A 15488-nucleotide genomic window follows, 5' to 3' on the forward strand; every position below is an offset into this window, starting at 1 on the left:
CGAGTGAGAATATGGTGGCTGTTTCTTTGCCAAATGCTTAATGGAACATGTTGTTTCTGTTCCTTTGTCTTCCTTTAGATATTACACAAGGACCATTTATCAGTTCCAGTTTCAGGAGGCACTTTGCAAGGCTGCTAAACATACAGGTCCTCTTTACAAATGTGACATTACCAATTCCACGGCAGCTGGTGACAAATTGCGGTAAAAAACTACAAAATTTGCTGTATAAAAGAAATTATAATAGGCCTAAGTCTGATGCATCCCTGCTAATGTTACTAAAGATCATGGAGTTATCCCGAGGATAAGAGGTCCTTTTCTGAGTCTGATTACATTAGATTATATTAGCGGAGGATCTGATCTTCAGGAGTTTAGTTTTCACTTAATGAGAAGGAAATGTATTTGTCTTAATAAGAGTGGGGAAAAATCAGAAGAGGAAAGGAATACTTCCAGACCAGATCCTGGTAAAATAATCTGCAGATAGATGGACTGTAGCAGCATTTCCCCTTCTTTTCATACACAGGAACATGCTTTCCTTGGGGAGGTCACAACCATGGACCCAGGCATTAGAAGGTGTGACGGGAGAAAAGACAATGAATGCAACACCCTTGCTCCACTACTTTGAGCCCTTATATCAGTGGCTGCAAAAGAATAACACCAATAGGCGCATTGGCTGGAATACAACCTGGACACCATGTACGTACCTCTTTAATATATACAGTTCAGGAAATGTCATGATACTCTTCTTCCATTCTGTGAAGGTTCCTGGAGTTGGGAGTAGAGGGTAAAGGTTAGAGTTTTCATTGAATAACAAGGAAGTCAGTATGTGCAGAGACTGTGGGCACATACACACAAGATGCTTAATGCACAATAGGCTAATTCTACTATGCATTGGCGCGTCACGGCAGAAGCCATGCTAATGCACTAATGCACAGTAGAATTAGTCTATTGCTCATTAAACATCATGAAAAGACCATGTGCTGGTGCTACTGCACAGTAGTGCCAATTACTGCACATTTAGTGAGTATCTCATAGTAGAGGTACTAAACTTAATGCTCAGTAACAATGGCACATCAATGCACGTATAGATGCGCTATGTGTTGCTGTCAACTACTGTGATTGACATGGGTAGGTCTAGGATTTAGCAAAGTGGGGTGGCATATGTGGCATGGACCATGTGGGGGGTAGAGACAAGGTGTAACTGGAGTCCTCAGACCAGTGGGGGACACTGGGAAGGCGGGCAGGGAACAGGCTTATGAAGACGGGGGACTTGCCCACTGTCTTCACATGTTGCTATGGCTGCTGTCCCCAGAAGTATGGGGATACCTCCAGAGCTGTTCCTGCCCTGTTACAGCTAAGGGCTGTGCAGAACAGCTGCATGGGAAGCTGGACTCATCCAGGGACAGCCAGGGTGATAGGCAGGTTCCTCCTTCCAGCCCCTTTTCCCTGCTTGCTACCCAGGTGTCCCTTGCTGGCTGGGAAGCAAGCCCTGGAAGGAGGAACCTGCACACTGCTGCTGCTTTCCCTGGCCAACCCCAGCAGCCCATACAGTTGTTTCCGGCAGCTTGTGGTGGGAGTGGTTCATGAGCAGCTCTGAGGCACTAAGGCACTGGGAACAGTCAGCTGGGGACAACAGTGATTGGGGGCAGGTTCCTCTTTCCAGTGCCTTCCCCAACCAGTGGGGGTTATAGAGGATGGCAGAGAGCAAGTGCAGAAAGAGAAAAGCCACCTGCTACTGCCACTGTCTCCAAATGAGCACTCTACATAGCTGTTCCACACAGCTGGAGCAGGACAGGAATGGCTCGGGGGTTCTTCCTGCACCCTGGTCAGCCAGGGACAGTGGTAGTAGAAGGAGGGGTACAACTGTACTGCTGCACTCCCCTTGGATCCACCCTGAGCCATGCTTGATATGATTCTAAGAAATAGAACTTTTGACCTTGGTAATGAATATATTGACAGAGGGGCAACTTTTAAAGATATTCCTTTTCATATTGACTGCCTCCAAAACTCAGTATGCATAAAAAGAGAGAGGGACAAATGATTGTTTGAGGCTGCAAGGTTTTGCAAGTGCAATTAATCTGGGCCCAGAAAGGACTGAGCTAGCTCTCTGCCATGCTCTCTGCCCTAGCTGGAGGTAATTGGGCACTGGCTGAGTCATCCCTAGGGCTCTCAGGAAGAAGGCCCAAGGCCCATTGGCCTAGATAACTTCAGACTCGACAGCAGAGAGCTGTTTGAGCAAGCAGATTGAAGGGCTGTTTCTCTTGGTCTTCTGGAACTCTGCTAACCTGCTTGCTCCTTCCTAGATCTTGCCTGAATCTTGCCTAGTTTAATCACAAGAGAAGGCTGAGAGGGGATATGGTGGCTGTCTATAAACTGGCCAAGGGAGACCAGCAGGCAATGGGAGAGTCCCTGTTACCCCGAGCACTACTGGGAGTAACAAGGAATAACGGCCGTAAGTTGACAGACAGTAGATTCAGTCTAGATATCAGGAGGCACTAAACAGTCAGGGCGGCTAGGATCTGGAACCAACTTCCAAGGGAAGTGGTGCTGGCTCCTACCCTGGGGGTCTTCAGAAGGAGGCTAAATAGACACCTAGCCGGGGCCGTTTGACCTCAGCATTCTTTCCTGCCATGGCAGGGGTTTGGACTTGATGATCTTCTCAGGTCCCTTCTGACCCTACCAGCTATGAAACTATGAAACTATAAATCCTTTACCTTGATCCTTGCCTAAAATCCTGCCTGCATTTTTGTCTAGCCTGAACCTGTGCAAACCAGCTTGGAATGCTAAGTGCCATTTCCTTTCTTCTCTCCTTTGCTGGCTATCTTAAAAAAGTGGGACTCAAGAAAGAATTGTAAGAACTGCAAGATACTTTATTCAATGCACTGGAATCCTACCCAAGGCTGTCAGTGTAATGCTGAACTACTAAACCACAACACCAAAGCTGCAGTCAGTATGCAGCACATCCTAGTGGCTGAGTACAGAGTAGTGTCTACCACTATTTTGTGAGAAAGTAAAATGTATTGATAAAAGCCCATCACTTCAGCACTAATGATACCAGGGAGCAGCTTTGTAGTATTGACTTTGCAACTCTGATGCAATGCTTATTTCTTTTAAAAACAGATGCTGCCAATGCAATCAAAGTACGGATCAGTCTGAAATCAGCACTCGGAGACAAGGCAGTAAGTACTTAGGTACACCGTTTTGGATGGGGTCTTCTGGAATAGACTCAGACCAATATATTACTGTAGTTTTTTTTAATTTCCTGTTTTGTTTTAACAGTCATAGGGCAATCTGGTAGTATCAAGTTACATCTTATACAGTAGGCACTGGAGTTCCTCTGGAAAAGTCATATATCAAGGGCCAGATAATATTCTACCTATTAAGAACATAAGTACAATGTAATTGTATTTCAGCCTACTAAATCCTCTGAAAAACTGTTCATGCAAAGTGGGTGTGCTTACCTCCTGCTTGCTGCTTCCTGTGAGTCTGAAGTCTAAGGTGAGGCTGTGTCATGAAGGTCAGCATGTTTATGTTCATTCAGAGGCCTGAGCAAGGTGCAGTAGTTGGCACCTAAGTGCATTTAGGCACCTAACAGGTCCCAGGTCACTTTTACTTCTAGCTTTTTGTCTGACTATTTGCTGTAACCTTTCCAGGCTCACATAAACTCTGCTGCCCTCATTCCCTCCTTTGTCTACTACCCATGTGCTGAAATATCTTGTTTGTATTTGTTATGGGGTTTAGAAACAGTGAAGCAAAGGAAGGCGTCTCCCTTAATAAGCATTGACTCTTGACTGCTTCAGCCCACCTACTTAAGCTAAATGTCTGGTTGAGGATTTTCTCTTTATTGTAATTTCCTTTTTATATTATTCACAAAAGTGCTGTGTAATGTCTTTAAAAACAAATACTTTGTTCTCATTACAGCTAGCTTTTGTTTTTGGGGATGGGATCACATTAGGCAGATGCTTCTTGCCTATTAGACTCAAACAATAGTGGTTAGAATTCAGACCTAGGTGTAGGAAGCCATTGGTTGGTACAAATGTGGGCTTATTTATCACACAAACAGATACTACCAGTTCTATCACTCTTGCATGTAAAGTCTGGTAATTATTTTTATTGCTATCTAGCCTGATGAGTTGAGGTAGATACATTTCAAAACTTATAGAAGTAACATGGAATGACTCTTGAGAAAGCAATCAAAACTCATGGCAGAGGTAATATTTTTTTATTAGACCAACTAGAAACTGTGCGCCCAAAAGCTGGTCTAAAATCTCCCCCAGCGAATGGTTGGTCCAATAAAAGATATCACCCATGAAAACCTTGTCTCCATATTACAACGCATTTATTAGTCATTATAGTTAATGTTTACCTTAATTCCTTTTTATGCTTGGCTTTTTTGCCATCCTGTTCTTTTTGTTGTGCAATTGAGCAGCTGTAATACAATCTTATTTGGAGTACTTAATTTGAATGACTGTATATTAAATATGTTCCCAAGCTCCAAGGAGTGAAGCATGGGACTTTTCTTTTTCTCTTCAAACCAGTCCCTGCTCTGCCAAATTACAAGCTGTTTCCATTAGGTAACTCCCTGCCTTCCCATAAATTCTACCCAGGTGACGCTCACAAGAAAATGATTTTGGCAAGGGCTCCTTGCATTAGCAAGCAGGTCAGGAAGATTCCTACATAGGAATCTCTGAAGTTCACAATGAGACAGATTCAGCTCTAGCACTGGCTGCTCCGTTGTGCCCAGCCAATGCACCAGCAATCCTAAACCTAATTTAACTGTGAGGTTAAGATGGCTTTAGAGCTGTTTGACACAAATACAGCAGCATAAAATACTGTGCATCAGTGAATTTCTCTCCTCATAGCTTCTGTTTGGCTCCAGTTAAGAATGCAAAGGATCAGGGGGCCCTTTGATTCAGCAGTGAAATGCTGGATATTTGGTGAATGAGGGGACATGTTCACAAAAAAATTTGGAAACGGTCCAAATTACACAACAGACCCCTTGTGTTATTGCATATAATGGTGACAATAAAGGCTCTTGTAACAAGTAATGCTGTGCGTATTATGTAACGTTGGCAGAGGAGTTTCTATGGGCCTAATCCTGCATTCATTGAAATACTTGACAAAGCTCTCATTTATTTTAGTGAGTGTAGGTACAGCCCTGAGGCTAATGCCTGGGGTAAGCTTCTAAGTACCTGACTGTGTACTAGCTGCACCAGCTTGGATAATTCAGTGTAACTCGACTGAAGTCAATAGAGGTACATCGATTTCCAGCCGAGGTCTAGCCTCATATTTCTAGAAACCTAAACAGCCTTAGCTTGAGCATTACAAGGTAGAGAAAAACTGCTCCTTTGCTCCTGTCTGCTGAATGTATTCTAAACAGGACAGTGTTTATATTGAGGAGTGAAAGAAACTGGTGAATGTAAAACCTGAGGCAGGATCAGGCTTTTCCTTCCAGTTGTATAAATACCATTACATTAACTGAGATGCAGTGGACTTTGGAAGAGTATCCATTTGCTTCACTGTTATAATAAAGAAGCAGAGTTGGGTAATAGAGCAGATATAACTTGGATCAACTGGTCACATCCCTCATCAGACAGTACTGGCTTAGGACATCCTTACACTGTAGTTGGAGGTATGTGTATGTTATAGATTAATCTTTAAACTGGCTTGCTGAGGTCATAGTAGCATAAACTTCATCTGTTCAGTAAATAGCCAAGGTCACTTGTCAGATTGTAATGCTATACCTCCACTATTGGGGCACAAGATGACTAGTTAAAGCTAGGTCAGGCATGTCTACACATGCTGAAATCAGAGGGTTGATTGCAGTGTGGAATACCACTGGTTGCAAATCAGGTTAATCAAATAAAAGCACCTGCAGCTTTGCTTCAGATATGATTTTAGGAATAAACATGATTTACAAGACTAACCTGTCCATCCCCTTTTAGCTTCAGTAATTTCTATTTGGTTGATGAAAAAATATATCATAGATTATTTCATATGAGGATCTGTCTCATATTTTTATTATCTACCCCTTTAAAAATAGTTACTAAAAATACTCTCTCTGGGCGCATCCAGACAAGTGTGCATGTGTGGTATGTGGCATTGCAGAACTATCTGCGGTGCCACAAACCACACACACTGCACATGCAGGCATTTGTTATTTTCTGCGTGGTAATTTTTTTGACTACAGTTGTAAAAAAAAAAAACACGTGTGAAAGAAGCGGGATGGTGCACATGGCGGCAGTATGTGCCACCTGAAACCAGAGCCTGGCAGGCCAGTGGCACGCTCCAGCTGCCAGCCATGCTCTGTGTGCTGGATTACCATCACTGGAGCCCCAAGAGGTCCCCAGGACCTCAGGTAAGGCTGCAGGGGCCAGCCCAGATGCTGGCCCAAGCCTCCACTACCCCACCTGGGGCAACTTGGCACATACCAGAGCGTGTGTACATGGGTGCTCCCTGAGGACAAGTAGCAGAGGCACAACTAAGCCGGTGGTGTTTGTCCCCAGGGAAATGCATATGCATGCTTGTTTGGGTGTGCCCTCTCTAATATGGGAGTATACCATAAGAAGCTAAAAACATGGACTGAGATTTTGATGTGACTCTTAGATTGCGGGGATTTAAGTATATTTTAATATTAAGATTCTTTCGGGGATTAAAGGCCAAATTTACATCTTCTCTCAAGAAGACTGTAGCACATGAAATCTTTGTTTGAATACATGGTGTAATGATATACAGTTTCCTGAGACAGGCCATTTCTGTTTGAAAGGGAAGCTGAGTTTGTAAATAGCTAACCTGCAGTAGGCCCAATTCCTGATTAACTGTGACAGACCAGTTGGCTATTGGTTGCTGAAGCTCCAATCAGAAGTTTAAGTCACTTGAGCAATCAGCTCCCCCCACTCCACTTTTCTCAAATATAATAATTTTGTTTAAAAGGGTACTTGTCTGAGACCTACACAGGCAATTAAACTGCATGACAGGTACAATGCTGTATATACAAAATACATTTTTAAAAAGCCAGAGGAAGTGCTAATCCCCAAAAGCACCAGTTGCAGAATCAAACTCAATGGGCCCACACGTGTCTCTTGCAGCATCTCAGACCCCTTTGAGATGCTGCAAGAGGCATGTGCAGGAATGGGAAAAGGTTCCCTGATCCCTGGATATCCAGGGGTCGAAAAAAATGGAGTGAAATAAAACCTGAGGCAACTGGAGGCTGGGTCCTCCACAGAGATAATCTGGTAGCAGCCAGAGTGTCTCTATGGCTGGCCCTTGACCTGGTGCTGAAGCACACTGCCTGTCCACCTGCAGCAGGCTGCTTGCCAGCTGCAGGGAGCTGGACCTGGGCTCCAGTGGTGGTAAGTAGGGGGTAGGAGGGCTGGAGGAGGGGGGAGGGGACCATGAAGGGATCCGTGCTGGCCCCGCCTGCTCCCCCAGCCTGCCAGATCCCTGCCCCACCCAGTCCCACCCCCCTGATGGCTGCCTCGCCTGGCCCCATCCCCTGCCTACCCCCCCAAACCCTTTCATCACTGCCCTGCCTGGCCCCATCCTCCCAAACCCCCCCATCTCTGCCCTCCCAAATTAGCATCCCCACAATTAAAAAACAAACTACCAACCCCCCCTCCCCGGAAAAAACCCAGCACTCACCAGCACTATCAGCTGCCTGTCTGGGTCACTGCCTCCCCACCCTGCACAGTGTGGGACCAGGTGATAGCCCCAGCAGCCCCAGCCCAGGCCCCACTGCCCCATGCTGCCCTGTGGGGCTCTGCCTGGAGACCTCAGAGCCGCCACAGCCCCTGCTCCTGTGGTGAATAGAGGCCTTTCTTTTTTTTTCAGTGCCAAAGGCTGGGCTGGAGGGGGCAGACATTGAGGGGGGGCTGCAGGAGCTGGTGGGGGATGGGTCCAGTCAGGGCAGCAATCTGGGGGGCTGGGGAAGCTAGTGGGGTTGGGGCATGTGGGCCCTGCAGAGGGTTGGTAGCTCCTGCGGGGGCTATTTGGCCCTTGTTGGGGGAGGCTGTGGCCCCTGTGAGGCAAAACATATAGCTATTTAGAATTCATTTTATTATGATGATAGAGACACTGGTAGGTTTCCAAATTGCTTTAACACCTTAGATATATCAATAACACATTGCCCAACTGATCACTGTCTCTCTGTCTAGCATTCTCTCTCTCTCTCTCTCTCTGTATATATATAGTGGTCTTTTGTTTTACTTGTGGAGGAACATGGATTTGGGGGTATTTTACAGAGTGACTTTGGGATGTTTTTATCAGGGTTTTTTCAGTTTTCCAATAGGGAACACCAGAATTCCCGCTAGGGAGACCAGTGGCAGGACCCTGCCTGCTCAGAGCTGGCACCTTGGACCCAGCTGGAGGTGGCTGATCTCCTGGCCAACTGGGGCCAGGAGGACAGGCTTTGGCAGTTCAAAGCAGGCCACCACACTAGCAACATCTTTCAGGTGATAGCTGCCCAGATGGCTGGGCAGGGGCACACATGGCAGTAGTGCCACACAGAGGCCAACCCTGAAGTCACAGCCCACTGGCCGGTGGCCCAGAGGGGCAGATGCCTCTACTGGCTCTGTAGTCCCCATCTGGGTCTGGCAGGTGTACAACAGGTCACAGCCAGGCAGCAGCCCCCACTGCCAGACTGCTGCAGTGGGTAGAGGGTGCAGGGAACTCTCAGGGCTGCTTTAGCAGTCCAGCTGGCACAAGGGATAGTGTCCCTGGCTACCAACTGGATGGGGCCCAGAAGCTCCTGAGAGTGAGTAGCCCTGAGCTACTTGCCAGGGCAGCTTTTTGTACTGCTGGGGCCAGGACAGGGCAGCTTTTTATACTGCTGAGGACAGCACAGGTGCTGGCCCCAGGCTCTAGCTCCCCCTGGCTGCAGATCTGCGAGGAGCCAGGCAGGGTTATTTTGCCTCAAGTGGTACAATGTGTTCCATAACAAAGTGCATGTCCAGGCACATACACTGAGGAAAAAAGCCCCAGCTCAAATTTGCACTGCTTCTATTTGAAATGCTGCAAGCACACGTGTGGATGGACCCACTGAATTTTATTTTCCCCCCAAAGAATCCATTAATCAATATTGTAGAGTGCAAAAAAAGCAAAGGTAGAAGGAAAACTGAAACAAATCCAGTGGATTAAGAGACTAGTGGTCAACACTGCCAGTTGCTGGAGAAAACTGTGTTAACACCTAGGAATGCTTTAGCAACAATGGACATATCACTAAATCACAGAAGTGTAATATGCCAGTGTAAATATAGCTCATATAGCTGAACTTTTTCATTGATGCTAAGACCCAGATTCTGGTGTCCAGCACCTTCCTGTCCACACCAGCTCAGCAGAGCTGTTTGTTTACATTAGTGGCTTGAAGTTACCTTTATATTTCCTTGGAGTTTAATACAAAGATCATTGAAATTTGTTATAAAGATCCTAATGGCTGCAATGGGCCTTGATTCAGGCATCCTCTGATTACTGAGCTCATTGGGCCAGTTCCTGAACTTTCAAGTCAATCCAGATGTATCGTGTTGCACTACATGTGGAACAGGCCTGTTGACTTCATCTTGAGTTTTGGGACCATTCTTTTTATTCTAAGTGAATCTACCCTTCTCTTCAACACGAGGTATAGCTCATCTAATGTGTTTTCATTTTATGCAAGAGGCACCTGGTCCACAAAAAGATATCATCCTAAGAAATCCTTTTCCTCTTGAATAATCCCTGGACCATCAAGGCAACAACAGCACTTTAATTCTTATTTTATGTCACTGTCTTTGGAGATCACAAGGTTCAATATTGTAGCTGGAGTTTTATCAATACTATCTTAAGGGGCTATTTAAAGTTTTGTACTCCACCCATCAGAATGACGGGCACTTGGCTGGGACGGTTTAGTCAGGGATACTTCTACCTTGAACTGGTGTTTGTTGATCCCATGAGCTCCCTTCCAACTATACATTACTGTGATACAGAAACACAGTTACGAAGAATTCTTAATAGGGAAACCAAACACAAAAACAACAAACAGCACAGTTACACATACCATTTTGTGACAGAAACCAGTCTTAATTGTGAAGCCTTTATGCAGACTAGATTTACAATATCTCCAATGGAAACTGAAAGCCAAGGTAAGGACTTTACAAGATCTTGGCTATTGGGCTTTTTGGTTTCAATGTTTTAAACATTATAAACCCTACTGCTGAAACAGGATAGTGCTCTCTGTGGTGATGTCTGTGGGATTCAGAACATAAGCAAGCAAAGATGATTAATAGTTTTGGGATGAACAAACAAGAAGGCAGAATCTTAACTGAGTTAAAACACCGTAAAAATAATGAGCTTCAGAGAGGATTTGGTAAACGTGGAAGGCTATTAGAATCCAGAAGCTCTGAATTCTGGGTTTGGTTCCAAAGCTGGTTCACCTTATCAAAGGCCCTTAATTATGTCCATCTTATTTTCCCCATCTGAAACAATGAGGAGAATAATGCTGATCCACCTCACTGATGGTGTGACAAGTAGGCAGATAATGTTGGTAACACACTTTAAACATTAGAGGACCTGTGTGAAGAACAGAAATAGTAGATCCCTCCAGGCTTTCCTTTCTCTGCTAAACCTTTTCCCTTTCTTCTCCCATTCATCCATCCCTCTCTGCCAAACATTTCTCCATTTGGCACGTGCTGCCTGACACAATGGCCATAATACAGAGGATGACAGGGAATGATTGCTTTGTTATTTTCTGTACAGCTGTTAGCTTGGTGGAGCTTTGGTTAGGCTTCCTACTGTTATCACAATAGAAATAGTAGTGGAGTAAATGATAATTATTATACTGAGTCTTATATTATTAAGTAATTATTTAAAATAATAATATAGATTAATTTCTATATAGGTTTTCTCATTCATTAAAATCTCTTCTTTTATATTTACAGTACATATGGGATAAAAGTGAGCTTTTTTTGTTCAAGTCATCAATTGCCTATGCCATGAGAAAGTATTTCTTAGAGGTCAAGAATGAGAACATTGACTTCCAGTAAGTTGAGTTGTTTGGGTTATTTTACAATCCTTATTTGGCTCAGTAGGGATATATGATGGCGACAGGCCTCCTATGTAATGTAACAAGAGGAAGTTATATTAAAAGATACACAAGGACATTTGGTGGTCATAACAGGAGAACCCTTGCTTTCCTGCCTGCTGCCTAAGTTTCAGAACTCTTGATGGAAAGAAAAATGTCACCCATGCAGGAAAATAGATCATGATTTATTTATGGCTGATACAGGAGATTATGTAGTTTACTGCTAGTGGTGAGATCTGTCTTTAAGAATTTCTGCTCAAATGCCAGCCAAGGAATAATTGTAAGCTATGAGATCTCTTCTAGAATGAGAAAAGTAAATTAGAGTTAGAAATAAAGAATGAAATTATATGAAACCCAATGCAATAATAAACTTACATTTATGATGATGAATTTTCAAGTGATTTTGGAGTCTCAAAAGGTGAACAACTTGATTAGAATGAAATGAAAACCTACTTAGGATAAATAAATTCTACCCTAATCTAATTTTATTTACAAATGTACAGTCCTTATTCATTTAGTTTGTGAATAGAAATGGGTATAAAATATAACTCTTTCTAGGTCTCTCGGGATAACTTTCTGAAGTTATCAATACTTCTTAATTATTTGCTCATATTTCAAGGACATCGATCACCCTAATGTCCTGGCTGTATTCTAATAATAGTGTATGTGCAAAGAGATGGTCATTTTTATTCAGTTACTCATAGTAAAAGAAGGGTCAAAGCTCCCCAGCTCTTCGAGGGCAGCCCCTTTCTTTTATTTTTGGCAAAGTGAAAATTATGCTGCTTGGAGTCCTCAGTCCTGGGGCAATGACTCTGCGTGAAATATTATTTAATAAAAAAAAGAGGAATCTCCAAGGTGACAATAAAAACAATTCCATTTTCTATCTTTGGTCGCACATTTTTGTACATAGTAAATTCAAAAATTCTATTCCTCTTATTTTCAAGTTGATTACAGCTTTCTTAAACATGAAAACATTTCTTGTATGTCATTCAGGAGCGAAGATATCCATGTAGATTCTGTGACACAGAGAATCTCCTTCTCTTTCATTGTCAGCATGCCTGGAAATACCAGTAATGTTGTTCCCAAGTCTGATGTGGAACAAGCTATCAGGTGATTTTTTTTTTCTTTTAGTGAAAGTAGGATGGAGGGTGAAAGAAATGCTCAAGTTGTTTGAGAGAGGTGCTATAAGAAAGTGTTTTCTGCAACTAGAATAGGGAAAAGTTATAACAAGATAATTTGTTGCAACAGAAAAGACCAATTGTCCCTCTATTCTGATGATGTCATACTAGTTGGTATACAATGATTCAAGGAGGCTGGAAAATCCTCTTGTCAAACTGCTATGATTGAGTGAAGATGGTGAAATATAGAATCCAGAATTTCCAAAAAGGAAACAGAGATGTAATTAAGGCCCTAGTTGTATACAGGATATTGAGGAGCTGAGAAGGAAAAAAACAAAGAGGGAGATTAGGAGAATGTAAAATCAGAAAGTCTCCTGTCTTCCTTTGGGTTGGCCATCAAAATTGAGTATTAAGACTGCATAAAGTAGCATCAGATCTTTAACTGTCACTTATGGTTGCAACAGAGATTGTAGGATATAGTTACCATCTCTGTATCGGAAGCTTACATAGCCTTTCTGTCTTCCAACTGTGTCACATCAGGAAGGAAAGTAGTTTATTGTTCCTTTACTTGAGCAGCTCCGTCAAATGAAGAGTTCAATGGAAGTTTAAGCTATTTAGAAGATTAGAAGGAAAGCAGAATACTTTTACATGTCTCTGTTAAATATATTAATCTATTTTTTTTCCTTTTGATGGCAGAATGTCTCGTGGAAGAATCAGTGAGGCTTTCAAACTGGATGACAAGACGCTTGAGTTTGAGGGCATTCTTCCAACACTGACCCCACCATTTGAACCACCTGTCACCATATGGCTAATAGTGTTTGGAGTAGTCATAGGCGTTGTAGTAGTTGGAATCATTGTCTTGATCTTCACTGGGCAGAGAGACAAAAAAAAGTAAGTTTCATTTTAGATAGCGCATGTGATCAGGGTGAGTACAAAGTTAGCAGCAAAGAATACTGAAGAAAGTCCTGGACAGCTTTTCGCCAAACCTAAATTGTCTTTTCTGTTCTATGCTGCCCTAAAACAATGGAGAATCTGATGTACATTGTGATTTGCATAGGGTTTGTTTGTTTGTTTTGCATAAGAATTTATCTATACTTTTGATCCAGTATTGATACAACAGAGATTAGTCTGTTGTTCATGGCGGGCTTGCTGTTCTTCTTATTAAAGTCAGTGGGTGCAGTGTGATTCATTTTGGCACATTACATATACTACCTTGCTGAAATCCAAAATAAGTTGAGCAAAGTAAGAAAAATATATAAAACAGAGCTAGACACTCCCACATATTAACAAATTATTTTTATTTACAGGAAAAAAAAAGCAAAAGCAAATGAACTGGTAAAATGTGACCTGAGTCATCTTTCCTCTGTTGATGGAGAAAGCAATGCTGGGTTTGAACCAAGCGAAGATAGACAAACATCATTTTAGAAGATAATGTGGATTTTCTATTTAAGTTTTTGTTTTCATATTGGTTTTGACAACACTTCAGGGGAAAGGACAAATAATACAGATGTCATTAAACATTATAAGGCCTGATATTTTCAAGAAACTACCCATACACAGTATAAGGCAACTAAATGACTTGTTTGCCATTTAAGGATTAAATATATGCTGCACAGAAATGCAACATGTACGTACTTTTTTGCCTTTGTCTGAATATTATTACATTACTACTCATCCATCAGCTAGCTATATTCAGTTTCTTGCTATTTCTTTTATATGCCTATATTCCCAAAGGTTTATAAGTTAGCTGCCTGTGGGCCAAGGACAGATGTGTATAAGCGGTAGTTAATTATTTTATAAGACACTGGTACTATCCAACAGAAAGATGGAAAATAAGAATCTAGCATGATGATCAGCTGGAAACAAGCTCTAGTAGTAAGCAGGCAAATACTTGCATTTGAAATAAAATGACTCTACCTTTTCCATGGGAATTAATGTCAAATCTGAGGAGAAATGTAAAGACACACAGGAAATTAAAAGAAGACATGTCATGGCATTATAACTTGCCCAACTGACTGGCATGGTAAGTATGGTATGGAAACCAAATAGCCAATATTCCCTGGAATCTTTCTTTGGGTTATGCTGAAAATGAAACCAACTGTATGATTGTGTTTGGGAATAAACTGGCAATAATTTAATGTTTCATTACAAATATATTTAAGAATTTGCTTCCTCTGTTGGACACATCAGAATCTTATATGAATGTTTTAGTTGTATGGTTATGATCTGCAGATTGACTTCTTACATAACTTTATTTCTTTTATATAATAGCTTATCTTATATTGTTGTATTAAACTTTCCATTGGGATACATATTTTTGACATCTAGAGTGCAGGACAAGGCTGAGTTCCAGGGCTGGCTGGAAAACAAGATATCCCACTTTGTGGCAGAAAAATCAAACGTTCACCATGTGTTTTTGTTCTGCATTGGTACAAAACTGAGAGCTTTTAAAATGCTAATGAAGAGAAGAGGTCCTGGAGTAGCTAAGTGGTTTGCACGCTCACCTGATTTGACCTTGGTGCTCTATGATATACTGGGTGATTGCTCCAGCTAACAGGTTAATTGGGGAGAGAGCTTTGCAATTCTATACCACATGGGCTCTGGGCAAGCCAAGAGACCATTAATACAAATTTCCCTGATTGGCAAATCTAGTAAAAGTGTTAGGGGCAAAATCTTGGCCTCTGTGTAGCTTTTCATAGAACCATAGAGAAGTAGGGCTAAGAGGTCATCTAGTCCAACACTGCCTGAGGTAGGATCATCCCTATACAAACCATCCCACACAAATCCATTGTCTAACCTCTCAGTGAAACTACATAGTCAACCAAAGTTGCACACAACACAAGACATAGCATTCTAACATGCTGCAGGTAAAGCAGGGGGACCATGGTGACCATAGTGCCAATGTTCTGCTGCTACAAGGGTGTTACAATAAAATCTTGCTCAATAGACCCTGAGTGTTGGGGAAAGACCCTGTAGCCAGGAGGGGTTTAAGTCCCACCAGAAGCACTGGCACATCCCAATCAAAATCTCTTCTTCATTAGAGGAAGTCTTTAAAAGAAAAAACAAAACAAAGAAACAGTGGAAAAAATACTGACACATGCAGCAGTAGGGTTCTCTCCTGGCCTCATGCAGCATCTAGCAAAGCCCAGAAACATGGGAAATACCTGCAGAAGGACATAGGAATAGCTACGCCTAGATCATCCCTGAACAGGGGCTGTCTAACCTCTTCTTGAACAACTCCAGCGATAGGGAGTCCACAATTTCACTAGGCAGTCTATTCTACTGCCTCACTGTTCTAACAGTGAAGACATTTTTCTTGATAT

The 15488-nt window shown here is 42.5% G+C and overlaps 1 protein-coding gene across 1 annotated transcript in view; it reads left to right on the forward strand.

The window, feature by feature from the left end:
- ACE2 (angiotensin converting enzyme 2) overlaps nt 1–14475 on the forward strand; it is a 37091-nt gene extending 22616 nt beyond the window's left edge. Inside the window, exons 12-18 of the mRNA XM_019495142.2 lie at nt 79–201; nt 521–693; nt 3118–3176; nt 10905–11005; nt 12041–12157; nt 12862–13056; nt 13473–14475. Coding sequence (XP_019350687.1) covers nt 79–201; nt 521–693; nt 3118–3176; nt 10905–11005; nt 12041–12157; nt 12862–13056; nt 13473–13590 — 886 coding nt within the window. The 3' untranslated portion in view covers nt 13591–14475. The remainder of the gene's footprint in view (nt 1–78; nt 202–520; nt 694–3117; nt 3177–10904; nt 11006–12040; nt 12158–12861; nt 13057–13472) is intronic.
- The last annotated feature ends 1013 nt before the right edge of the window (nt 14476–15488 follow it).

The sequence above is a fragment of the Alligator mississippiensis genome, chromosome 1 (genome assembly GCF_030867095.1).
Source record: "Alligator mississippiensis isolate rAllMis1 chromosome 1, rAllMis1, whole genome shotgun sequence".
Taxonomy (NCBI): Eukaryota; Metazoa; Chordata; order Crocodylia; family Alligatoridae; genus Alligator; species Alligator mississippiensis.